We start from the raw sequence: 27826 nt of genomic DNA, 5'->3' as shown, positions 1-27826 counted from the left end.
GAAAAGTACACATGTATGGAACATTAATCCTTGTGTTTTCAAAAGTTAATATTTCATGATTAGTTGATAAATGCCAAAATATTTTCGACAAATTGTAATATGTGTAGTAACTTTTAAACTGTTTGAACCAGTAAAACAGCTAGTCGAGTTAGATTCTCTATCATACACAGACGTTAGCAATAAAGAAATATCACTTGAACTGTGGTGTTTAATAACTTTCCGATATTTGCACGTGCATACTAATCGATGCTAAATGCTGATTGGTCACGTGAGGCCATATATAATGTCACGCTGCTTCAGTAATTGTGGAGTAAAACCTTCCTCATAGAATCTTGTCAGATTCTCCCTGGTCTTGTATAAATGTCCCTCAACCACACAGTCTAATAACTTGTATACGGGTACACTAATCTGTTCGTCCATATACCCCCCATCCTTACTTATGATGCCACCCATTATATGACGTCACAAACTGACGCTATCTGAATAATCGACTTCCCCAATATGAATCCGTAGGGTTAACAATCCCTGCGATTTTTTCTCTCTAAAATCGCTAACGAGTAATATGTAGAATAATTTACGCCAAATTTTGAATTATAGATTATCTGTTCCGTATGAATGTTTGGCGTCAGTCCCGAATTAGTCTGTCTCACAGTCCCTGAACCACATTAATTTCCCTACTGCCAAGCCCTCTCTGCAGTGCTAAAAACGTAAATAAAGCAAGTCTAGATTTCCTCAGGTTCAGGTTCTGAATCTCTGGGCTCCCTTGGGCTCCTTTTCAATATAAATGGGCTTTTTTGTTACTATCAAAATTATATATATTCAGAGACTAAGCCTTAGTCTAGTCCCGAACCTGTGACCTCGTCAATCGTTGGATTTGGTCTTCGCAGTAGACTTTTGCACATGATCTGAAACATGTGAGAAACGACTGTATTGTGGGAGTTCCTTATCATGTGACTACATTAGTCATGTGATCATGTGACTTGAGCAATATGGCGGCACACAGGGAAGCCATGGCGTTAGTGGCAACTTGTTTGCTTGTCCTTATTGCTACCGCCAGTTGTAAACGGACGGTAAGACATTTTCGTATTACCATGATTGCATTTGACTATAGCGTGAAATTGCGCTGATAAGTGAGATGCTATTCTTTTGGTGGGAGAAATTGCCCTGAGGCCAGTATCTGTCACAGTGAACCGTTGTCATTCACTATCAGCTGATCGTATACACTTTGAACCATTCGTTGTCGTATATATATCGTGAATGCTCTTACTCCATCGCCATCTTTTAACAGTAGTAAAATACATTCTTGTAAGTGTAGACTGTTCTCTAAACGAGATCATCATGATTGTACATCTTCTTTAGCATGATGGGTTCTTTTCTCTCTTTATATTGCAAAAAATTGCTCATCCGCCGGTATACAACTACTGGAAACTCTCAACATAGTTGGGCTTATGCAATGACATAGCTTGTAGAGATGAAACACCAGTGAGCGGAGCTTATACGCACTCGCAGAGCTAGACAACCGTGTTGCAGTGAAATACCTCTTCTTTAACAGGTATAAACACTGAAGGCAATTGGTGAATCCATGTAGTCCACTGGTTGTCTAGTGGTCTACATGCTAATCTGCTAATAGTTTCAGGTTTGGGTTGCTGTACATTGTATAGGTAGAGTGCCAGTGAAAATGGACCAGCGCCAAAACCGACTACACAACAGTTTAAAATATAACAGTTCAAGTCAAAGAATACCACTACCAGTGAAATATCACATTGAAAACAAAGATGATCTTAAATATGACATAACATAACTAAGTATCAGATTTTACCCCTTACTGCAAGAATGGAAGTCTGGGCCAGTTGGGGGCGCCATGCATGTTCATGTCGTTGTGGATACGTGAAGTTATGTCACTTTCAGTGAAAAATATATGAATATATTGATATTGTAATGATCTTAATACATAGTATTGTTAGCTTATGTGTCTATGGTCACATGACCAATAACAAGGAGCCTCATTCTGGAATTAGGGAATAATGGCACCTATTTGCACGCTGCAAGTCTGAGTCTAACAGCAATTACATTGTATGATGTTGTCAATCAGCTTCCTGTCTAGTAACAAACATTACAGATAATTCACTCGTTCCTTTTGACCTCACCTGTAATGTCAGTATAGCCAAATTGTATTTTCCATTTTGGCATTATTCCATTTTGAATGTAGTCACTTACCTCTAAATACATATACAATGTACTATATTTCACCATCAGTTAACTTTGACGAAGGATTCAAGATCAAAGACAGCAACCAGCAGTGCTTTAGAGGGGGCAGTTTTTTTGTTTTCCAAAATCTGCACTGTTGTACTTTTTTCTGAAACTTAATGCTATGTTAACACAAAGTATTGAATCACCGAATATGGTTTATGCAGATAAGTGTAAAACCGTTGCTAGTACTTAGCCATGTTAATGATAAAGACATCTGATTACAAAGTGATGGGAGAGATCTTTCCAAATTTTCCAATGTGTGAGCAGCCTAGGTGTCTTGTCTCTCCCTGTTTATTTTCAGGGATGAGTGGGTAGCTTAGAGGTTGTAGCCACATAATTTGCCTCGATCCAAGTGTATGTTACATGTATGTCTGATGGTTTTGGGGGTGAACCAAAATCGTCACTTTTTAGTTTAGTAGGGGCGGTGGGGTAGCCTAGTGGTTAAAGCGTTTGGCTCGTCACGCCGAAGACCCGGGTTCGATTCCCCACATGGGCACAATGTGTTAAGCCCATTTCTGGTGTCCCCCGCCGTGATATTGCTGGAATATTGCTAAAAGCGGCGTAAAACTAAACTCAGTCAGTCAGTCAGTTTTAGTTTAGTTTACTGTTTTACAGAGCACCCATAAATTTTCAGCTATAGGACAGCAGCCTGTAAATTTCTTTGAGAGGCATTTTAGAAGTTGTATAGATGAAGGAAAACCAAGTTGACTATCCATAGAACTTGGTTTTCCTTCAGCCTGTAAATTGTCACGTCTCAACCAGTCACTCCAGTGATTGATACTAGAGCACCAATTCCTTTAAACAAGTCATCAAGTCATCATCAGGGTCCACACTAAATGATTAAGTTAAAACAGCAGTGTAACTAAAAATACACCCCAGTGCAGTGGTCAGCCCAACTCGCTCATTGTCTCGTAACTCAATAAAAGAATGTAGTCATTGTTTAATACCCTTTGGACACAACCTTTTGTTTAAGACGCTCCATGATTATGTTGCCAAAGCGCGAGTGCATGACGCTATATTATATAAAGAACACTAGAAATTTCACTTCCCAGAAGTATGGTATGACTGGGTCTTTCAGGCCCATGGTGTACGGAATACAATGTTAAAATGAGGGTTAAAACTAAGTCTCCCCTTAAAATCAGTATAACAGTTCAGACAAGGTCCACGCTAAATGATAAAGTTAAAACACCGCAGTATAACTTAAAATACACTGTCTCGTAATTCAATAGAAGAATGTAGTTATTGTGTAATGATTGTGTTTTCTGTTGCAGGTTACCACTAAAATTAACTACAACTGTGATGTCCCAGAATGCCAGACTGGCTACAATGGCAGTTTTGCCAATCTTGTGTACGTTCGAGCACAAGAAAAAAGTGATGTCGTGCATTATGCTATCAGCACGATACACATTCCAACAATGCTTGTGATTCACACACGAGGAGATGCAAATAGTCAACTGAGTGTTAACTGGGAAAAACTTATGACTGAAGAGGAATTTAATAATGACTCTATTTCAGTCAGTGATTCCAGTAAAGTTGTCTACAGCTATGCTGTGGTTTTTACAAAGGTAAGATCAACTGAAGAAATAAATATTTAAACAGTTTCTAGTTCAGAGTTGTCAACCTTCCTATCAGGAACATCACAAGATGTTCAGGAATTGTTTTGATTTAGTCCCATCTGGCATTCAAACCCACACTACCAGAGTGTGGCACCTCATCACCATTTGATCATCAGCAATCTAACCTACTAAGCCATTGAGACTTTTAGAAAAGTGGAAATCTGTTGGACTTAATGAAGATTTTGATTGTGTTAATTAATTTTTTTAAATATTATGGAAACAATAATAGTCCTACAGTCATAATAGTAATATGATAAAAGAGTGTATCCCATAGCATCCAAGGTATCAAAATGTTTAACAATAGGTGTCACAAGATATTCAGAGAAGTGGCAAAATACCATTTAAAATTCTTTATTTGATAGGTATTTGGTTCAACAGTATGAATTTAACACAAGTTAGCAGGTTTTGCACACCTCTAAGCACGATTTCTATCACTAAATATGGTTCAAGAGGAGTGGGGCGGTGGGGTAGCCTAGTGGTTAAAGCGTTGGCTCGTCACGCCGAAGACCCGGGTTCGAATCCCCACATGGGTACAATGTGTGAAGCCCATTTCTGGTGTCCCCCGCCGTGATGTTGCTGGAATATTGCTAAAAGCGGCGTAAAACCAAACTCAGTCAGTCAGTCAGTCAGTCAAGAGGAGTGAATCAGATTTTCAACATAACTGTCATGACAGTAATGTTCGTAAACCTATTTTAGGCCTCTATTCTGCCTTGTGTTTATTTAAAATAAAACAAAATGTAACATGTGTTGAGGTTGTAGTGGTGGTGAACTCATGCTCTTAACTTCAATTTCTTTCTTAACTTTCAAATGTATATATCAGCTGATATATGGCTCTGTAAAATATTAGCATCTGAAATCACCAGAGTGAGGACAAAACTTTTGATTTTTTTTTCTGCCATGTTCCATGACTGTGCTAGTTTTCAGTCCTAAATAAGAATATATTTGAATGTTGAGTAAGTGAGTGAGTTTAGTTTGATGCCGCTTTTAGCAATATTCCAGCAATGTCACGATGGGGGACACCAGAAATGGGCTTCACAAAATGTGCCCATGTGGGTAATAATGGTGTTCCGATTAATTGAAATAATCGAAGATTGGTCGCAGTGACCAAACGACCAAGCAATCGATCACATTTTCTCATAAAAACATAAACGATTTTGGAACTACTGTTTTAGTCTTTGAAATACTTGACAATGGAACATATCTTAGAAGTTGTCAGGGCCTGAAAACATGTTTATTTCTTAGAAAACTCACTTCACTAACTGGAAAGTCATGACTGAATATTTCTCTAAGACTCCAGGAAGTTTATGTTCATGATATATTAGTCATCACTTTAATGTAGCAAGTTGCAACATGTTATACTTTTCTGCAGTAACAACCTGGATAAGAAAATCTGAAAAATGACGCTAACCAATTTATTTCGATGATTGTCTGTTGGTAATAAAGCAATCATCAATTGTGAGATTCCAACCAATTCCCAACACTAGTGGGTAATAGAACCGGGGTCTTCGGCGTGATGAGCCAACACTTTAACCACTAAGCTATCCCACCGGCCCGATTTCAGTAATGACTCTTGACCGCAAGGTTACTTAGATGGCATTTTTGACATTTTAAACCTTTGACTACATATTCGGGTGAGCTACTCATTATTTTCACTGTTTTCACAGCTATGTGACAGACATGTTTACTGTTCCTAATTTCTACAGCTGCACGAGTACAATGACACGTCCGATGCCGCAAGTCTCAGCTCCTACCCGATGTGGAACAGTACGGAGCGGGTTGTGAGAGACTTCAATGAATTTGAATGGATGGAAGCGTCAGCAGTCAGTGGAGAGGAAAATGCTTTTGTTTTTAATTCAACTAGGTGGACCAACTCAACCGATAACATGTTGGGTCAAGATGCTCCACGCAACTACACTCCATCGCTGTCCTTTACTGTGAGTTTCCTCAAACCTCTGTCACTCCAAGCACATATCACAATACACAAATAATGCCATAAATCTTTAATGCAGGTATCATGAACAACCAACACAAGAACTAAGATATACAGCATATTATACCTCACATAAACAACCAATAAATAATCATTTTGGCAAAGTTGCCCTTTAGATTAAACGATATTAGCTCTGACACCTTGCAAAAAGATGATGCATCGCAAGGGAGATAACTCATGTAGTTCATGTGCTGGGTGACTCCAATTCTGGGTCTTCATGAAAGATGGGTACCACAAACGGACGTGGCATTTAAATATGAATTTCAGTTGTGCTGTTTATCATGTCCATCAATCTGTAAACAGAACAATAATCAGTCACCTCACCCCTCTCAGGATGTCTACTGGTAATAGTGATATTCACACCACAGTGGTCATGTGGGCCTATCCTACGACCCATAACACGTATGGGGGTCCAGGGGTCTAAGAAGTTGTCCCTAACACTTTGATTTATATGTGGGTTAGGAAAGGGATCCTTACATAGTTACACTTACATTTGAACACATTATCACTGTGTTGACACTTGACGCTAACTGACACTGGGGCATTGAGTAAGTCTGTAGTTAAACATTGTTTTGTTGTAGCATTGCTTATTCCTTTCAGTGTCACAAAACAGTTAGGCTATTTTGACATCATTCTGGCAATATGGTGTCATTAAGAAATATGGGGGTACAAAATTGAGATGTATTTTTTAATATAATATTTGAAACTGTATTGATGCTATTTTGCAAAATAAAACATTTATTATTCATGGTTTTATTTATTAATTTTGTAGCTTAGCAAAAAATTGTATTTAAGGTAATATTTTGTGGATGTGGCTATGATTTTTTCTTATAAATCCTTTCCCTCTTAGTTCCGGGTATATGCTGACCAATCCCGTGAAACACACCTGCCACATCTTCAGTACAACGAAAACGGTACTCAGTTTGACTTCACCCTTGACAACTTCAAGCCGGCCTTCTCCATGTCCAGGTTTGCAGTAGAGCTTGCAGTCATCAGTGACAGTCACAAGGAAGACATGTCTATTGCAGAGACCAAGTCTATTGATGATGAGTACACGCCAGGTATATTCAGAGTAAGTGAGGCTTCAGCATTATTCAGTTCCACTGTCAAAGCTGGGGGAAGGTAGTCTTTGGTGAAGGGTAGACTCAAAGAGTTTCGTCTCAGCATAATCTTTATAAATTAACATGCTTTAGTTGAGTGGCATCTCACCCACATCACACACCCACATCTCACAAATCTTGCACATCTCACAGACACACTTCACACACACGTCACACATCACACACCCACGTCTCACACGTTCACACACACATCTCACACATACTTGTGTAACTCATGAAAGTATTGTATTTATTCCAATTATATGGACTTGTTATTTGACAGGAAAAGCCAAACATATGTATATCTTTATATCAATTTCAGATTACCAATTTGATGGCCAGACCTAAAGACCCAGTTGATGGAGTGTTTGTTCAATGGAAGCCGGTCAGTTACCAGGACTCTCCTCGATCCCGTTCCGTGGCCACCAGTGTGAAGAACTATGAGCTGGGGGACACCAAGAATGTCACCTCTTTGCTCAAGACCAGTTTGGCCTATGCTTACTTTAGCGATGCCTTGTTTACGGATTCCATGAACGCCATTACCACCAATATATCATTTGGACTGTCTAAGGATGGCTGTTACACCAAGACTAACTACACGTCATGGTAAGTGGTATACAGGAGCCACAAGTTATGAAGTCTTCAAATGATATCTTGAAGGGAAACACATGGTAAGTGAGAGTTTATGGATGTCAACTTCTATATAATGAGGAACATGATGTTTCAGAGTATATTCTTACTCCTTCATTGTGTTCCTCATCATAAAGACATCCATACATTCTCACCTATTATTTGCCTGAATTTGTGATTTCACACAATCATGGGTGACATTCCTATTCGAGCTAACTGGTATCAAACTTTTGAGATCAAATGTATTCCACGTATTTAGCTTGCCTAATTTATGATGCGTTACATTCCTGATTGTAATTAGTTGATAAATTTTCACGCTTGGGTCAAATTCAACTATGTATGTGTCGAAAGTTTATGGTTTTAGAGTGTCAATAGAAGCTCATGGGCCTGATAGAGTTTGCAATGCTGTCATTGACTATAATCCACAGGAATGGGAGAACCTATATTTTGACAGGTCACGCTATGTATAGGTAGTATGCAGTAGTAACCCACAGACCCATCACAAATGACCATTGTATCAATGATTTCACTCATCCTGACTCATGCTTATTGCTTATCTCCCTTCTCCTTTCGATGGTTAAGTGGAAACTTGAATCCTTTTCAATTCCCTGAAGCAATCTTAAAATCACTCGCCCAGAGTAGCCTCCCTTTTCCCACCAAATTCGTCCCATGTGACCTGAGTCTAGCTCTCATCACTCTCTCCTTCATCGCCCTAGCTGAAGGTCGGGCGGACTTATGGGTCCTCTTTGCGGCACATATATAGTGCCTTATATAGCCTTATAAATTAAATTAGTGGCCGTGAATTGTATTTAGATACATTTTAGATTCATCACTCAAGGGTGGAAATAACTTTAAAATTGCTAGTGTACTCTGGTACAGTGGCACAAGTAAAATCACTTGCCCTGATAATTTTTCCACTATACCGACTGATTTTCTTGTTGATCTTTTAAATATACAACATAATTAACATTGCAAAGTCAGCTGGACACCAGTACAACGTGATATACAAATTAGCTTGCCCGACAATACAACACTGGACTCGAACGTCGAACAATGGGTTATTTCCACCCCTGTCACTATGTATTATACCATGTAAATTTCCACTAAATTCTGTGTATTTACACTGTGCTGCAGGTGGGTTTTGCCAATGGTGGCATGTCAACAGGGCAGATTTAATCTGCAGCTGATCCTCACCCTGTTTGCCCCTCTTGTTGTCTTCATTCGTGCTCATTTATAGCACGTTGTAAATATTGTGATCATTTATGAACAGATTTGTTTAATAAATGTTTGCTAGCACGTTTATGCAAGGTCTCAGATATACAAAAACGTATCAGCAAGGCAGGGGCTGTGTGGGGTGATTCTCAGGCAACGGAGAGTGAGATGTCACAGTGCACTATGGAGAAATCCCCTCTTGTCTCGGTCGCTCTTACAGAGACAGCCACACAATCTACTTCTAAGAGGAAGTCACCTCATAAGGAAGAGACTGAACTACAACGTTTGGCGAAAAAAAAAAGAGTGTCTAGATTGTCTAAAAAGTCATCATCTGCGAGATCTATGTCATCTACACCGTCTACTAGATCAGAGATCATTGCATACTCCTACATCGTTCGAGAATGCCTTGTCGTATTTTGACAGATTACCACCGGTTCTAGAACAGCAGATCATCTTGACGACGTCCCAGAATACGTCTACTAGTACCTGGGGCTGGGACGATTCACCGATGCATCGATGCATCGCGATACATTTAAGTTTGATACAGCTATCGTATCGTGGACTGGTGTATCGATACAAAACGATACACAACTTTTTTTCAAAAAAGTATTATCTTAAACATGTTACAGTACTTATTAAGAGAAAAATACGCAAGTATGATGGAGTTACTTGTATATTGATTACAATAGTGTTATTGTTAAACACAAATACCTTGAAATAAATCATTTTTAATCTTGATACCGTGTCATTCTTTCAAGGTGTATGTATCGTGATACGTATCGTATCGCAGGTAAAATATCGTGATATGTATCGTATCGTGACATAGTGTATCGTCCCAGCCCTACTAGTACCCCTGTAGAATGCGCGAACCCCAGTTCGCAGAAGCATTCCTCGAAGACGTCGTCATCTAAAAGGAAACATTTGTCTCACCGCAGATCGTCGTCTATGACGTCAGGGTCCGAGAACCCTTCTTCTGACAATCAGCACACTTCACCACAAACTACTTGTTTCCACTGCTGTATACACACATTTCGCGAAAGGATCCGCAAACCTGTCTGCTGTGGCGTTACAGACTGAAAGAAAATTAATGTCTTCTTAAGAGTTTGCGAACTCTCAACAACCAAGCTCTTCATCTCATCGTAGTCGTCAGTGAAATACATTGCAAATCCCTCGAATTCGACGAACCAAATTACACGTCAAGTAGTCTTAGCTATTCGACAATGTTCAGCGGAGAGTCAACAGTCAATTACTTATGGCATCTGTCACTGATTCTGTCCATGAGGAAGCACCAGCTTGAGATACGAGCGTCGACAAACCAGATGATTCAAATATATACCCAGACTCTGAAGTATTGTCTTGGGTAGCGGATGGCATACAGATATCTTCACCAACTCAACACTTGAACTCGGCTGAAACATATCGTATAGTGGACGAGGATTTAGACACGCTGACGATCCCACCTATAAAGGAATGCTACTAGACATCAAGGTCAACATACACCGGCATTTAATGCAAGGAAATTTCCACTACATAGTATGGAACCATTCTTCAGAGTGCCAGAGATTGATGACGATTTTCATATCATCAGCGACTCTAAGTCTACAAAGCAGAGGATAGGAAGTTGGCGAACCTAGATACCACTACTAGGCGTATGTTCTTCAGGTTAGCTAGATCTAGAGCTATCAATGAAGCTCTAATCAACAACTTCCAGAACCCGAAAACAGAGACCGAGAGGATTATATTACACTCGTTACGCAAAAGAATGATCATATCCATGCAGACGATGAACAATATGAATCGGCAATCGTCATATCGGGGAGAATTTCGCTCGAACGAAATTCCCAGGCATACAAAAGGCCAAGGATAAGAAAGCTTCAGGCTTTCGAGGAGGAAAATGTAGCACTATTCGTAATTTATACGACAACTGAAGAGAATGCTCTGGGAGAGGCTGCTCATCAGGAAGCTCCGCGCCTCGCATCAGTGAAAATCAGGTTCGGACCGATTGGGTCGTCCCTGCCCCAGTCGTTCCGGTGGAACCTTCAACATTGGGGGGCGTCTAGGTTACTACTGGGAAAGCTGGTTCGGACCGATTGGGTTGTCCCTGCCCCAGTCGTTCCGGTGTAACCTTCAACATTGGGGGGACGTCTAGGTTACTACTGGGAAAGCTGGAGAATTCTACAAGATGACTATGTTCTACAGGTGTTACGCGAAAGGCTATGAGATTCAGCTCAAGGCGACACCAACTCGTTACCCCGAACGCAACAAACTGATGGAAGCCATAGAATCACTACTGGCAAGCTCACACCAGGCTTTTATTCTCCAATTTTCCCAGTACCCAAAAAGAACTCCAAGGAGAAGTTCCGCCTCATTTGCAACATGAAGCGCTTCAACCTAGACTATCTACTAAAACCAGACAAATTCAAGATGCTCCATCTACTACAGTTGAGACATCTAATAAGACCCAACAATTATCTAGCCAGCATAGATCTTCAAGACACCTATCTGCACATCCCCATACATTCGGATTCGAGGAAATATCTACGATTCCTATACCAAGGAAAACATTACCAGTGGAGGGTACTCCGCTTTGGAATTTCCTTGGCCCCCTGGCTATTTACTACACGTGTGACAAAACCCATACTGGCGTTTTTACATCAGAGAGGGTTTCGCAGCGCCTTCTACCTAAACGACGGCATTCAGGTGTATCAACTAGAAGAACAGCTCAGACATCAGCTAGACTTTACTGTCCGATTACTAACACAACTGGGATGGTTGGTCAATCTGATGAAATAGGAACTACAACAATCACATGAACTTCAATTCCTCGGAATCAAGTTCCTCACCACAAAGAATCGCATAGTAGTTCCAGAGGAATGGTGGATAAACATACAAACTTGTCTACACAGTGCTTTGAACGGACCTCTACTGATAAGAGACTGGCAGAAACTGTTGGGCTTCCACACGTCAGCACAGTCCCTGACTCGCAGGGGAAGGTTGCAATTACATCCAATTCAATGCTTCCTAACACCCCATCTAGAAAGCCTACAGGCGATACCCATTCCTCAACATCTGAAGGAATTTCTACCCTGGTGGACAAACAAGTCGAACGTTTGCGACGGGTCTTACTTGCAAGAGCTGGTGTAAAGTCTACATCTCTTAGTCAATGCATCCCTGCAAGGATGGGGAGCACATTTCAATGACGAGGTCGCATCAGGACTTTGGTCACCAAATGAAAGGAGTCTGCACATAAATTAGCAATTCAAGGCAGTGATCGAGGCAATTCAACACTGGGCACACAGACAACTTGACAGTAGTGTTTTACATAAGCCTACATGGTTCAACAAGATCAGCGCCTCTATTACAACTGACGTTTCAACTATTCAACCTAGTGGACAATCTCAACTTATGGATAGAACTTGTCACATTCCAGGAGCGAAAAACGTCTTAGCAGATGACTTGTCCAGACCAGTTCGGCCATCTCCTATGGATTGGATGTTGCATAAGGAAGCATTCCAACTGATATCGAGGGAGCAAGGTCGTCCTCTCATAGATTTATTTGCGACATGATTCAATCATCAAATTGCAATGTTCATCTCACCAGTGCCAGACCCTCAAGTGTGGGCACTAGGCTCTAGCCATATCATGGGAAGGACTAAATGCTTACACATTTCCGCCACCGATACTACTACCTCAGGTGTTACGCAAGATTGCCCAGACCAAAGACCTACGACTGATTTTGGTCGCGGCCTACTGGCCAGCGAGAACAGGGTTTCCTGAACTCATACAACTCATAGGAGAACCGACGCTGAGCCTACCAGATTGGCCAAACTTACTGATCCATCCTCAAACAAAACTACCTCACAGCAACTCAACAGGACTGCGGCTACACACATGAATCGTATTACGCACTATCTGAGGAAAAGAGGATATTCTACTAGAGCTGCGAAGGCAGTCACACTGGCCTTGAGACGTTCAACTCGAAACCTCTATGATGATAAATGGAAAAACTGTGATCAGTTTGCTACACGTAAAGGATTCACAGCTGTGAAAGCTACACATCCTCAAGTAGCAGAATATCTGTGCCATCTGAGACCACCTAGACACTTAAAAGGATCTACACTTTCAACATATCTGGCGGCGATCAGCTCACTTTTCTCAATGAAATTCCTGAACTCGTCGCACTACTGAGATCATTTAAACTGGAGGATCAACAGCAAAAATTTAGAGCCCTAGCATGAGACCTCAATATAGTGATGCAACACCTCACTAGCGATGATTATGAATCTCTAAGAGACACAACTTTTGAGCTACTAACTCAAGAAACGATGTTTCTCCTAGCCTTAGCTACAGCAGCAAGGTCTGAAATACATGCTCTCGACTTTGGATGAACGAAATTCCACACAGGAGAACATGCTGCAGTCCACCCGGGACTAAGATGGGACTTTATAGCTAAGAATCAACTACCTGGTCAACCAGATCGTCAATTTCACGTACCAGCCTTGTCATCAGTCCTCGGACATCGAGACACAGAGGACTTGTCCCTATGCCCAGTTAGAGCTTTAAAAATCTACTTATAGTATGACTAGAAATTCTTGAGAATTTTAGGAATATGTTTAATTGGATTTCTAGTATAAACAACCTTGACCAGCTATCAAGTGCTTGGTTTCATTCAAGAGAGACAACTCCGTTAATCCTTTTTCATTAGTTTGTGAAGAGTTATCCCCCTTTGTTTACTTGCTAGCAGACGACATTTTCAGTGTTTCTCAGTATGGATGATTTAGAGAAGAGGAAGTTGATTTTAGAGTATTATGACATGGACATCAGATCAGCTAAAGTGATTTCAAGTAGAACAGGCATCCCTTTGTCCACTGTTTATTGTGTTTTGAAAAATATTGCAAATGGATATGGCATTGAGCAGCAGGGAGGCGCAGGTAGGCCCAGAAAATTGACTGTCGGTGACAGGAGGCGGCTTGGTATTCTTGTTTCTAAAAAGAAACGAAGGAGTTTAGAAAACTTAAGGCTGGATATGATTGATAGAGGGACTGTGGCTGTCTGTAAGGAGACAATTAGAACTGAGCTGCATGCAATGGGTTGGCAGAAAAGTCGAGGAATTCCATCACCGATCATGAAACCTGAACAAAAGGAGCGAAGGTTGAAGTGGTGCTTACAGCATAGAAATTTTAACTGGGACAATGTGATTTTCTCAGATGAAAGTTGTGTGTGGCTGTTTCCTAATACACTGAAATTCTGGACCAAACAAACTGAAAAACCTTTGTATCAGCGCCCAAAGTACAGTCTGAAATTTAACGTGTGGGGTGGCATACCTGTGGTAGGGGCAACGCCCCTCTGTGTATTTGAAGGGAATATGAACAGTGAGCGGTACACAGATATTCTCGAGGGACATTTACTTCCATGTGCTCACGTGTTCAAAGCATTCACAGGCCTGGTTTCGGACCGAAAATATGACATTATTAGATTGGCCAAGCTATAGCCCTGACCTAAATCCAATAGAAAATGTTTGGGGACTTATGAAGGAAAGTGTCAATAAGAAAAATCTGACAAATATTGCTGAAATGAAAGAAGAGGTGGTCCGATATTGGGACAGCATGGACCACGACTTTCAAACTTCTTTGATCAGTAGTATGCCGCGCCGCATTGAAGCCTGCATTGCTGCCCATGGTGACTTGACAAAATACTAACTGTTCACCTGTCTTTGAATCTGGAGTTATGTTCTGCTAATATTCACATTTAATACGTGAATAATGAGTGAAAAAAAAATAATTACAATCTTTAAATTCTCAATAATTTCTGGTTGTGCTGTACAACAGACTGCCACAAGAACGAGAAAGTTCAAACGTCTCTTCATTCCGTTATCACCCGCTACGACTATTGAAGTTTCGTGAACCACAATCTCATTCTGGATCAGAGTAGTCATTTTACGAGCCTGCAAAGCAGCAGGACTAGCTCCACCTAGAGCATCTAACCCACACAAAGTTAGAGCATTAGCGTCGACTCTCGCACTACATGGGAATTGCTCATTATCACCCATCATGGAAGGCTGCGGTATTTGCTAACCACTATCTACAAGACATTGTTACAGAGGATGTATCAGGCATTCACCAGTTCGGTCCACTTATAGTGGCTCAACAGCTCACGATTCCAGCCAGACATTGAGAAACTCTGATCACGCTGACTCCTTGACTCTAGGCAACTGGCCCATTGCCACCAGCAGAGAGTCCATGTTCCCCTGTCTTACTAGATAAGACAGCACATCAGTGATACAAACCTGGTTAAGTAATGGTCCTTACTTAACTTAAGGGTTGCGATTCCAGTTTCGGTAACTGTCCTTGCCTTAACATATTGATCGTTCTAAGATAACTAGACGTTGTAGATTACTAGATTATCTAAAATCCACAAAATCTATAAGCTTTACTTCTTTTAATGAGTTAAGGGAAGGTGGTCCCCCAGATATGTCAATTACCGGTAGACAACTATAAGGCCGCAAGAAGAGTTCCCAGGGTGTGTGCGATCAGACTGTTTTGACTGACAGCCACAGTGAATCCCGCAGGTGGCTGACCCGCTAGATATTCCGTCGGATTCGATAAGCAATCAGCACGAGTCAGGATAAGGATTAATATGTAATTTTTATGATAAAATTGATATTTTATGCTTATCCTGACTCATGATCTAAAGCCCTCCCAACCGTCCCCTCTCAGCATTACGGGCTTCACTGAAAGACCTAATGTGGGCTTAATTTCGGGAGAGAGTGACGAAATCTAGACTCAGGTCACGTGGGACCGATTTGGCGGAAAAAGGGAGACTACTCTGGGTGAGTGATTTTATGATCGCGTCAGGGAATTGAAAAGGATTCAAGTTTCTACTTAACCGTCGAAAGTAGAAGGGAGATAAGCAGTAAGCACGAGTCAGGATAAGTATAAAACATCTATTTTATCATAAAAATTACATAATTTAGCATCGTTCAGAAAATGCACAATGTCAAATTACTGGCATGCAAATTTGAATACTGAATAGTTATTGTGCTGCACTCTCATAAAATGGTGTTATTTTAATTATCCATGAGGGATATGATCTGAAGTTTGTTTTGATGTAGCTGTTGTATGGATGTGCCTGTTGTATGAATGTACCTGTTGTATGGATGTACCTGTTGTATGACTGTGCCTGTTGTATGGATGTGCCTGTTGTATAGATTTGCCTGTTGTACTGATGTAGCTGTATTGGTGTTGTATTCCTGTTGTATGGATGTACCTGTTGTATGGATGTACCTGTTGTATGACTGTGCCTGTTGTATGGATGTGCCTGTTGTATGGATGTCCCTGTTGTATGGATGTCCCTGTTGTATGGATGTACCTGTTGTATGACTGTGCCTGTCGTATGGATGTGCCTGTTGTATAGATGTGCCTGTTGTATAGATGTGCCTGTTGTACTGATGTACCTGTTGTATGAATGCGCCTGTTGTACTGATGAGACTGTTGTACTGATGTAGCTGCTGTATGGATGTGCCTGTTGTACTGATGAGCCTGTTGTACTGATGTAACTGTTGTACTGATGTGCCTGTTGTATGGATGTACCTGTTGTATGGATGTCCCTATTGTATGGATGTCCCTGTTGTATGGATATACCTGTTGTGTGACTGTGCCTGTTGTATGGATGTGCCTGTTGTATAGATATGCCTGTTGTACTGATGTAGCTGTTGTGTGGATGTGCCTGTTGTATGGATGTAGCTGTTGTACTGATGTAGCTGTTGTACTGATGTGCCTGTTGTATGGATGTGCCTGTTGTATAGATGTGCCTGTTGTACTGATGTAGCTGTTGTATGGATGTGCCTGTTGTATGGATGTAGCTGTTGTCCTGATGTAGCTGTTGTACTGATGTAGCTGCTGTATGGATGTGCCTGTTGTATGTTTGTGCCTGTTGTACTGATGTACCTGTTGTACTGATGTAGCTGTTGTATAGATGTGCCTGGTGTATGGATGTACCTGTTGTATGGATTTAGCTGTTGTACTGATGTAGCTCTTGTATGGATGTGCCTGTTGTATGGATGTGCCTGTTGTATGACTGTGCCTGTTGTATGGATGTAGCTGTTGTATGGATGTAGCTGTTGTATGGATGTGCCTGTTGTATGGATGTATCTGATGTAGCTGTTGTTATTGTGCTGCTGCTCTCATAAAGATGGATTGGGGTAGCCTAGTGGTTGTAGCGCTGTAGCTGTTGTATGGATGTAGCTGTTGTTGTCCCCACATGGATGTGCCTGTTGTTGCCCATTTCTGTATCCCCTGTTGTGGATGTTGCTGGAATGTTGCTAAAAGCCGTAAAACCAAACTCAGTCAGTCAGTCTCTCATAAAATGGTGTTATTTTAATTATCCATGAGGGATATGATCTGAAGTTTGTTTTGATGTAGCTGTTGTACTGATGTGCCTGTTGTATGACTGTGCCTGTTGTACTGATGTGCCTGTTGTATAGATGTGTCTGTTGTATGACTGTTCCTGTTGTACTGAAGTAGCTGTTGTATGACTGTGCCTGTTGTACTGATGTAGCTGTTGTACTGATGTGCCTGTTGTATGGAAGTGCCTGTTGTACTGATGTAGCTGTTGTGTGGATGGATCTGTTGTATGTATGTGCCTGTTGTACTGATCTACCTGTTGTAATAGCGTTCCTGTTGTATCTCCAGGACAGCCTCAGTAGGCTATGGCAACCCACCCATGGACAAAGTCTCCCTGCTGGTCATTGGGGTCATTCTCAGCTGGACTTGGCATCCCGGTCATCATCATCATGTTTGGTGGCCTCTTTATGTGCATCAGAAAACAGCGCAAGAAGAACTATCGCCAGCTACAAGACGTCTCCGCCAGCTACCCACAGGTTAATTCTTAATTTCTCTGCCACCAGCACCAAGCACGAGTCAACCCTGTTCACCCTACACGGACATCTCCAAGACTATTGTACCATCAGCCACAAGGCTTCACTTTATTGTATGACAGAGCTGGTCAGGCTGTGCTACAGAGGCAGTGGTAGGAGAGGCAATGGTAGTGAGGGAGTGGTTAGGGAGGCAGTGGTGAGGGAGGCAGTGGTAGGATGTTAACTTGCCTTGATGCAATACAGTTACTGGTTGTTCAATTGCGATAGGGTTCCCTGTGTTTGAAAACTGGAAAAATGAAAAATGGATATTGCATAAAATTCAGTTCCACCGTGCCCTTCATTGAAATTTGATATCCTAAATAAGTCCCTGATAATCCATACTGATAGAATAATATATTTTCCCAGTTGTGCTATTGACATATGTAAAATGTCATTTTATATGTTAATTCATTGATAGATGTTGATGCATGTTAAATTATGATGCGTGTATATTGACATATATGTTCAATATCATTCTTAGTGAGGTTGGGTACTGTTATATACCATTATATTTTTGAAAATCATCATTTTTGGTTAAAATGACACTATTTGGAATATATCATGTTGATGTCACTTAAAGCACATTTTGCTCCTTGAAATCAGGACTTAGAATGTCCATGATTAAATGTAATCAAATACATTTGTACAAGAATTTTCTTTTCCAGTAATTTACATTTCATGAACTGGTGATTATTAGAGTATTAGAGGAATATACTGTCCCAGTGTTTCTACTTGTAAAGCTGCATGCAATATTGTTTTCTCAAGGGTATCTGGACAATATTTATAAATGTTTTCAGCGAGTTGTCCTCTAGTTATTTGATGCTACTTTTATTACACTTCATCTAATACATTTGTTCACTGCAGTTACCTCCCTTGAAGTACTATCTCAGTAATAGACATTGGGGACTTTCTGTCCAAGGATAAAGTCCTTTGCTGTGAGAAATGTCTGTGAGGTGACAACATGCTCCATGACTTTGTGTATACCTCAAAGTTATCATGTTTAGATTGTATCCATGGTTAAAATTAGTTGTACATATGCTTTCATCAGTCATTTTCACAAACAAAAATGTTTCATAAATAATTTGTTTTTTAATTTGATTGATGCATATATTTTGTTATTTCCAGAACAAACTAGTGTTATTCATCATGTTCCAGGATAAACTTCTTTTTGTAAATATTGTTCCAATTCCTATGAAATGTAGGATCATAATTATGGGGGCGTTAAATATGTAAAGTTGCTATTTGTATATGTGTTTTAAGGCAGTTAAGAAAACACCAGAGAATAATCATGATAAGCTTGTATATGTGACTTTATAGTTTCAAAATAGGTTGCAATGTGGAGTGTATGGTAAAAAGGATGATTGGTATCCTGATTCTGCTTACCTCAGTGTTGCTCATACTATTGACCATTGGTTCAGGGATGATATTTTACCTCATGTTTACATACCTACATGGCTGTAATACTGTTGAAGTCAATTCAATCATCACAAAGACATGTCTTTCTGAAAAGCAGATGTGACACTGCGCCTTCCAGGTATTGGCACTAGATCAGCGTTGTCAAAGTGTTGGACTTATTTCTGAGAATATGCACACAGGGGTGGAAATAACCCATTGCCCGACGTCCGAGTCCAGTGTTTTTTTCTGTCGGGCAAGCAAATTTGTATATCATGCTGTACCGGTGTCCAATTGACTTTCCAATGTTAATAATGTTGTTTATTTAAAAAATCAACAAGAAAACGTCCGGTATAGTGGAAAACTGATCAGGGCAAGTGATTTTACATGTGCCACTGTACCGGAGTACACTAGCAATTTTAAAGTTATTTCCACCCTTTGGCACATCATAGTAAGTAGTCTTCTAACTTTCGTTTGGGCCAGCAGCTTGGCCTAGTAGTCAAAGCACTTGTTTGACACACAGAAGACCCAGTCTGCCCTGCAATAATAATTATGGAATATTGCTACTGCATGATTACGTGTAATATGGTAGACTGTGGCCATGTGGTCGCAGGCCTGCTTCCTGCAGTGCTGCATCATGGGTTCTAAAGAGGGTGTCAGAATAAGTTGTTAATCTATGGCCTCTGTCACATTGTGCTTCCTTTCCACGTTAGGTGGCATGATGTGGTAGTGTATCAGAGTATCTTTGCCTGTCTTGTAGCCCTACGTTGCAAGGATGATTTCAGTCTGTACCTTGCACATGTCACTAGTTTTTTTTTGTACTGTATTAAGCTATGGTTTGCTCCAGTTTCTTATTTAAATAATTTCTCAGATAAAATAGCCTCTTGTAAATATCCCAAACGATGACAACTTTCCAAGTTTGAAACAGTTTCAAAGCCTTTTATCATAAACTTACAAGCTCAAGCTCCCAAAGACAAACATAAAGCTTTTATTTATTAGATTTTACCGTATGAAAACATTATGTTCTTTTATGCTTATTTGAACCAACTTTTGTCAAAATCATTCAGTGTTATTGAAATATACAGGAGTTAAAATCTGAAAAGAAAAGTCCTTCAAATACTCATTTTTACCCTTTTACCATGTAAATATGTACAGCTGTATAGTGTAATGCTTACATATTTTTACCAGTTTTCGTATTCTGTATATATAGTTTTGTGTGTGTTTAGAAATGTTTAGGGATGATAGGGTTTCAAATTGATCTCCATGATGTTGGAAATATTTTACTCACCTCTGATCTTTGATTTGTCAATGACCAAATAAAGTATTTTCCTTATTTTGTCTTTTGTTTATGGTGTCATTCAAGCGCATTGGATGAGGACAAATGTCAAGGTAGGCTGTTCCTGGCATGTGACATGTAATATGGATATTTCTCAATAAAATGTAAGGCTCAGTTACCCAGAAGGATTTCAATAACTATTCTTGAAATAATAGTCACTGGATGTTAGTCTTTAACAAGTGTATCCATGGTTTAGTTTGGAGGTCATTCCGAAAATCTATCAATCACATTTTCAGTTTGTCTGAACATCTGTTGTTTGTCCACCTTCTTTTATATTGTGGGCACCATGTGTCGCCCAGTCATCTCACTATGAGACAGTTTGTTGCACAGAGTTCTGTCCCTTACCAGTACCAGAAACCTATAATCACAGGTTTGAATTTTCTACCTGATTATGTTTCTTGGCTTGTCAGCAGTCTCAATACCTGTGTTCAGGGTTCACAAAAGTTCTGAACATCACATCACAGACCTCCCACAAGCTTACAGGTCATGACCTAACTCAAAAACTATTTAGAGCAGTATTACAAATCTCAAAGAGCATCAGTGGCTCCTGCTGAGAAGCTGTTTTGTCAAGGTTGCAATGCGAGAAGCTGTTTTGTCAGAGTTGCAATGTGAAAGGGCATAGGAAAGTCTTTTATGAGTTTTGTTCTTTTATGGCATTTTCATATTTGATGCATATGTGATTCCCTATTTTGACCTGTTCCTCACCAAGTTTCATCACTATTTGATAGCAAGTCATAAATTCATATTCATGATACCACTTGAGTCATGCAGATGACAGTGACAGGCTTCTTGTGATCAGGGAAAGGTTTTGTTACATTTATTCACACCAAATGAATTAACTCTCTCACTTAGGTCTGAAAACATTACATGGTGTCACTAAGTATTGTGACATTTAAACATGGCTGCCAGGGTGGCCATATTGAAAATATTATTCCTGCCCATGACTGCAATTTCTGAATGTATCAATATGAAATCTAATACACGGTAGGCAGTATGCATATTAACATGTTCAGTTTTTAGGTGTTATATTTTGAACCAGCTACAACCTTTGACACACGTTAACCTTTTAACAGATTATCTGCACCCTTAGGATTCATACAGGTGGAGTACTTTTGTACGTGATTACCGCAAATCTGTACAATTCAGATATGAGTAAAAACATGACCCTAAAGGTTATTAATCTATCATCGTTTTCTCCATTCCTCGGCAGTCCCTGCATGTATCACCATGAAGCAAACAGTGATATCCTGAGGTATTCCTGTACTGTGAACATATCTCTATATGTTGTGGGGCGCGGTGGGCTAGCTGGCTAAGGCATCATCCAGCGAGGTTGAGGTATCGGGATCGAGCCCACCTGTGACCGGGTGTAAAAACCTTGGAGTCAACTTTGCGTGCAGACTCTTTCAGTGTTGTCACAACCCCTAGTGTACAGTACACAGCCCTGTGCACTTAAAAGAACACGAATCCGTTGGTATATGACCAGATGTGGCCACATGAATACGTGCAAACACCTAGTTGTGGGTACAGCAACGTGCAGTAAACTTGGACAAAGTACTGTGACTATGTGTCCCAGTCCACCCAGCTGTGAATGGGTACCTCGTTAGGATGAGAAAGCCACAATAACTCGGTGCGCCTAGTGGCTGCAGGAGTTGCATACTCTCCAGGGAGTTGAGATTGACAACACAATGTGCCGTTGAGATTGACATCCAATGTTCGAGGGAAAAAAATACCAGCGCCTTGAGCAAGCACTAGTTGCCTGGATATGTGCGCTATATAAATTTCGTATAATAATAATAATAATATCTGTATGGTGGACACTTGTTATTTTCACTGATTGTTATTATTGATGTTGAATAAGACAAATGCGGTAGCAGGCCTGGTATTTGCTGTGTAGTTGAACCTTTAGCTGTTTCTCGTTATTTTCGTTTGCATCCCAACTCGGCTATTATTATTCTTGGTTTGTCACACATCATGCTATCAGATTTCACCTCAGTGGTTCATATCTGCAAACTGTGTCACATTGTACTTCCTTCTCTGAATAACTGTTCTGTATTTCCATACTCTAATATATAGATCTAAGGTAGGCGTAATGTTGAGAACATTTTGGGAGGCTCAAGACCAGGTCGTATTTGTTACAATAGCCAGTAGCTGCAGCCCAGAACCATGTTTACCATGCTTTACTGAAGGGAAAAATTGGTTCTTAAATAATAAATAATAAATCAGAACTTATTAATGAAATCCAATGAAACAAACATTTTCTGTTTCAAAAGAAAGTAGTATTTGTGGTAAAACATTTTTTTCAGAACAGCCGTACACTTCAAATGAACATCTTTGATACCATCATACATTTGACCAAAAATATTGGTGAGAGAGATAATATAATTATGCTATCTGGATTTGATTTTCCTGATAGCAGTTGTATGACGTCTTACGCTGGGCAGTTCATCATTGATCCAACTGGGGTTTGTCTGTCATCTCATCTGATAGAGATCCTATACAGATCAAGCCCTAATTAGGCAATATGTACCAACCAGCACGTGTTTCAATACGTTGACCTAAATTTCCCACTGTTACGAAGCAACCCTGTCTGCTTACTCTTATATGCCCATCCTCTTACCACCCATCTCATGTTCGATCCCCGACCGTGTCATACCAAAAGACGTTAAAATATGGTACTTGTTGGTCCCTGCCTGGCGCTCGGCATTAATGGGTACAACAAGGACTGGTCGGCTCGGAGTCAGTATACTGTGTCTGAGTGGGGTATTCATGCTTCACTGCGGCATGGTATCTCCGTGAGCTAGCACTATAAAACCAGCTTCAGTCTGGGCTAGTACAAGCAGCCGCACCTACACATACACATGCATGCACGTCGTCATATGAGCGAAATATTCTCAAGCACGACGTTCAACCCAGTTTCACCTCACCTCACCCATCTCATGTACCCATCCACCTGTAGCTCCTTTAGCACATATACACCACTTTTTACCTGCTCATACCGTTGAAGATCCGGGTTAGAAGTGGTCTTCAGCAATCCATCCTTGTCGACTAACGGGGTCGGGTAGTCAGGCTCTCTGACTCGGGTGACACGTCATCGTATCCCAATTGATAGCTGCTAATGCTGCTGATCACAAGATTCAGACTCGATTATTTACAGACCGCCGCCATATAGCTGGAATATTGCTGAGTGCGGCGTTAAACAACAAACAAACTTCATCCTCTCGTCGTCCCTGATACTGGGAGTTTGCCCATATTCCTTTTCAGATATTGCTTGACAGGAGGCATAAATGTTACACCGAGATCATGATGTGTCCAGGCCATGCAGTGTTTTATGTGACGGTCATGTATTGCAAGGATACTGAAGCCCTCATTGATCAGCCTCAATGCCTTATCCAGCTTCATATAACAGCACATAGATTATTGTATATCTCGGCACTGATAGCTGTTTATGAATGCTCCAAAAACATTATGCTATGTAGTGGGATTAGCGTTTGACAGAAACTGTGTTAAGCACAGATTACCAAATGAATTATTGTTCCGCAAATTTGATGGTGTGCGCGATCAGCGTTTATGAGACTGCGATTTCAGGGCACCTTGAAGAATGCACAGTTCGTTTTCAGGCTCTAGAATCAGCACAAGACGTATTAAATAATAAGTAACAACTAAATGTATCGGTAACAAAACGCCATACCAACCACTTGCATACAAAAAGTCCACAACAGTTGTAGAAGGATCCGATTCCGAAGATTCACATGTAATTTCAAGAGTTCCACACGCCAATGGCACAGATAAGGACGTCTACGTATTCTTTAAAATCAAATGCTGGAGTTTGTGAGCTACCACAGGGTTTTACACAGACTTTGAAAAAAAAGAGTCATGGTGACTCACACTATTTATTTTGGGGAGTCATTTTCAATGTTTGGGAGTCATGACATTTTTAGTGTAATATTTATTTGTGTATATCAAAAAGCAAGAGTTTTGCAGAGATTTTGTTGTTTTGTGTTGTATTGCCATTTAAATGTTACCGGAAGTTAATAAATAGTTTATTTTTCACAGTTCAAATCAGACATAACAAAATCCAGTAAAGTGAACAGATAATCATGCTTGTGATTTATTCACTGTAGAATACAGTTATAAACATGAATGGAAAGAAATATCTAAATTAATGAAGACCTCATGAAAACTATCATTGTTTGCTTATCAAATCAATTTTATTGAACTGAATTCTGGGTGTCACTCATAAAACTTGCCTCAAGCTTGACTCGTATGATAATATTTTGAGAGTCTTTTACAAAATTGTTGCGTCAAATACGCAAGAATCACGCGTCATGTAAAACCCTGTCCCAGCATTTCATGTTTCCCATCATTTCAATGTGACCTTTTGAACAACCGTGTCGATGACACAAACAATGTTATAGGATACCGCCTAGACGATACAAGTCTCGCACAGGATTAATCTGTATTTATATTTGGAATGGCCATTGCGGACATTACTTGTATCAACAGTGTAGGTTGAAAACGTCCTCTTTCTGTCTGCGGATTATGACCTTTAAGATATGAACCGGCGACCAAAAAGCAGATCAAATGACCAATGTGGCGTTTATCGGAACCGTACTAATGGTCAAGTGTATTTCTTCTGATTACTGAAAGGGCTAAGTCGCCCATATTAAGTTTGTGAGGACTGTGTGCTTCGTGATAAATCACGAAACAATGGACAACAGTCCTCAGTTCTAAATCGACTATTAAATATTCGCAGTATGACCCACTGGTTTTGCAAAACTGGTCTCTCCTCAACCAACTCGTCAAAGTTTTGTGGAAACATTTGGCAAGGTTGCGATAAGAGCACAGTATGACCCAGTGATAAGCATGAAATGAGGGAATTAATTAAATATCATTTTCAAAGTTAGCAGATGCATATATGTGAACGTGCACTTTGTTCATTTCAACAACTATATGTCGAGTAGTAACACCACTAGATGCATAGGTAAAGCTGAAATGGGTTTATAATGCTAAATTTGATTTTTTTAAAAGTATTTGTCTAATTGAATATTTGAGCGAAGCTGATTTTTTCATATGTGGAAAATACTGTGCAACCGTTTCCCCTTTCCATCAGTTTGGCCAAAATTATGTATTTGATCATGTGATAAGTAGTCAAGTCAAAATAAGCAAATGTAACAAAAATAAACAACACACATGACTTGTTTGAACATGACAATGTTTACATCAATACCTTGGCGTTCCCATTGGGCCATACCGATTTCATATCCACACACGTTTCCTCAGTCAACACCTGGTGTTATATCCACACTTCCGTTTCCTCAGTCAACACCTGGTGTTATCACGCTGTAATGCTTCCTTTTACTTCCTTATGAATCTGATCCTTGTAAACATCATGGCTGGTTATGCTCTGGTGTCAACAACTTTTACTTCCTTATGAATCTGATCCTTGTAAACATCATGGCTGGTTATGCTCTGGTGTCAACAACTTTTACTTCCTTATGAATCTGATCCTTGTAAACATCATGGCTGGTTATGCTCTGGTGTCAACAACTTTTACTTCCTTATGAATCTGATCCTTGTAAACATCATGGCTGGTTATGCTCTGGTGTCAACAACTTTTACTTCCTTATGAATCTGATCCTTGTAAACATCATGGCTGGTTATGCTCTGGTGTCAACAACTTTTACTTCCTTATGAATCTGATCCTTGTAAACATCATGGCTGGTTATGCTCTGGTGTCAACAAATTGTGTTTACATGTGTCTCTGTAGTTACATAGAATTTCCATCTGTTCTTCAGAATGGCGTGGCTACATAGAAGCAGACGAGCTACTACTAGGCGGGGATACAACGTGAGATACTACTGGTTCCAACAACTGACACTAACACCACCGCCAGTAGTCTCCATTCCAAGGGTTCGAATCTGGTCTTTCATTTCATGTACATAATGCTGGTATTATGTGTATATGTGTGCATGTGCAATATTTATTTAGTTCGGGAAAATATATGTAAAGCAGGTATTATGTGTATATGTTGCACGTGCAATAATAATTTAGTCCGTTAAACGTGTATATAATGCAGGTATAATGTGTATATGTGCTATAATTATAAATTGTTATGTCCGGGAATACGGTTTACTTCAATACATTGTACATGAAGTTAGTCTCAGGGGAAATGATGTGTTTACGTAGTATTTTTGTTTTTCCGAATACCATATTAATATATTGACTTCCCTCAAATTCATATTTGATTTTATGTGATTTGCAATATCAGTTTGATCATTATGTTAGCTAAATTACCGTGTTAAGTTTTTAACATGAATTATTGTATAGCACGACTTTCAAATATTTGTCTGGGAGCTGTAGTGTATATTCTGAGATACTTCGTATAACAAAGAGAAATGTATAATATACCCAGGTGAACTGACTGCTGGAAATAATCTAGGCTGAATTACCATATCACTCATCGAAATGTCAACAATTATTGTAGCATAGCCTGCTGTCATGGCATGCAGGTAACATTCGTTTTACGATACAATATATGTGTGGATTATGTCAGAGTGATTTTCAACCTTTTTATGCAAAATCAGCTGTGATTGTAAAATATTCTTTGTAGTCTACACATTTGTAAATAAACAGAGAAACCTATGAAACTTCTATGGAGTATACAAATATGTTCAGTCCCTCAGAGGCCTGCTGGTGACCATTAGCTGCTGCTGGATGCCCTGTGACCGTGAACTGTTCTGTCCACACAGATACACTCAAACAACATTTATTACTGCTGAGTGCACGACTTTCTACGTGTTCCTGTGGTCAAATGAGTGGTATCTTCCAGTTTTGGTGAAAAGACAACATATAAGTACCTTTAAGCCCAACTACATGTACGATATGTATTTATATGTATTTAACAAAACGTAAAACAAGTTCATAGGTCTACAGTTTTCATTTCTTCAGCATCAACAGTATCCACGTACTGGTGGGCATTCGTCTGGCCAGTCCTTAGCCTGCTTCTTCAGGAGCTCAAGTCTGTTTCCTGTCTCATTATAACCAGCCTTACTGGGTGGTGGGGCATCTCCAATGTTGATTTGCATTCCTCTTGCCTTCTAGGATAGTTCAATCTTCTGAATATGTTCAGTGAAGCTAAAGATTGTTGGGTGCCAGTGCTGGATAGACTTGATGAGGGACGAATGAAATCTTTTAAGGTTGTTCGCCCCGACAGCGAAGCAGTGATTCCCCAGTCTCATTGGGAAACGGGCTTATCGTGAACTCGTGTACAAACGATGCTATCGTTCATCTTATCAGCAAGGGGAACATCTAGAGTTCATACCATCTGATCAGAAATCTTAGAATGGGAATACAATGTGTACGCTGACTTCATCTACTCTACTTCAT

General features: G+C 40.1%; 1 protein-coding gene across 1 annotated transcript; it reads left to right on the top strand.

The window, feature by feature from the left end:
• The first annotated feature begins 975 nt into the window (after nt 1–975).
• LOC124290974 (glycosylated lysosomal membrane protein B-like) lies at nt 976–27082 on the top strand. Its single transcript, XM_046727834.1, has 7 exons — nt 976–1070; nt 3522–3815; nt 5570–5800; nt 6707–6928; nt 7279–7562; nt 17489–17676; nt 26236–27082. Exons 1-7 carry the CDS (start codon nt 990–992, stop codon nt 26289–26291), a joined length of 1356 nt encoding a protein of 451 aa, XP_046583790.1. The 5' UTR covers nt 976–989; the 3' UTR covers nt 26292–27082.
• Nucleotides 27083–27826: the final 744 nt, after the last annotated feature.

Source organism: Haliotis rubra, unplaced genomic scaffold (assembly GCF_003918875.1).
Source record: "Haliotis rubra isolate DU_JTF1 unplaced genomic scaffold, ASM391887v1 Scf48, whole genome shotgun sequence".
In the NCBI taxonomy this organism is placed as follows: Eukaryota; Metazoa; Mollusca; class Gastropoda; order Lepetellida; family Haliotidae; genus Haliotis; species Haliotis rubra.
This window is presented reverse-complemented; position numbering and strand designations above follow the sequence as displayed.

What these genes read in the sequence shown, in the direction of transcription:
- LOC124290974 (XM_046727834.1), top strand. Translation starts at nt 990, where the DNA reads ATGGCGGCACACAGGGAAGCCATGGCGTTAGTGGCAACTTGTTTGCTT. An exon ending in CTCCATCGCTGTCCTTTACT is followed by an intron (nt 5,801 to 6,706) that starts GTGAGTTTCCTC and finishes TTTCCCTCTTAG; the next exon opens with TTCCGGGTATATGCTGACCA. An exon ending in AAGACTAACTACACGTCATG is followed by an intron (nt 7,563 to 17,488) that starts GTAAGTGGTATA and finishes TTGTATCTCCAG; the next exon opens with GACAGCCTCAGTAGGCTATG.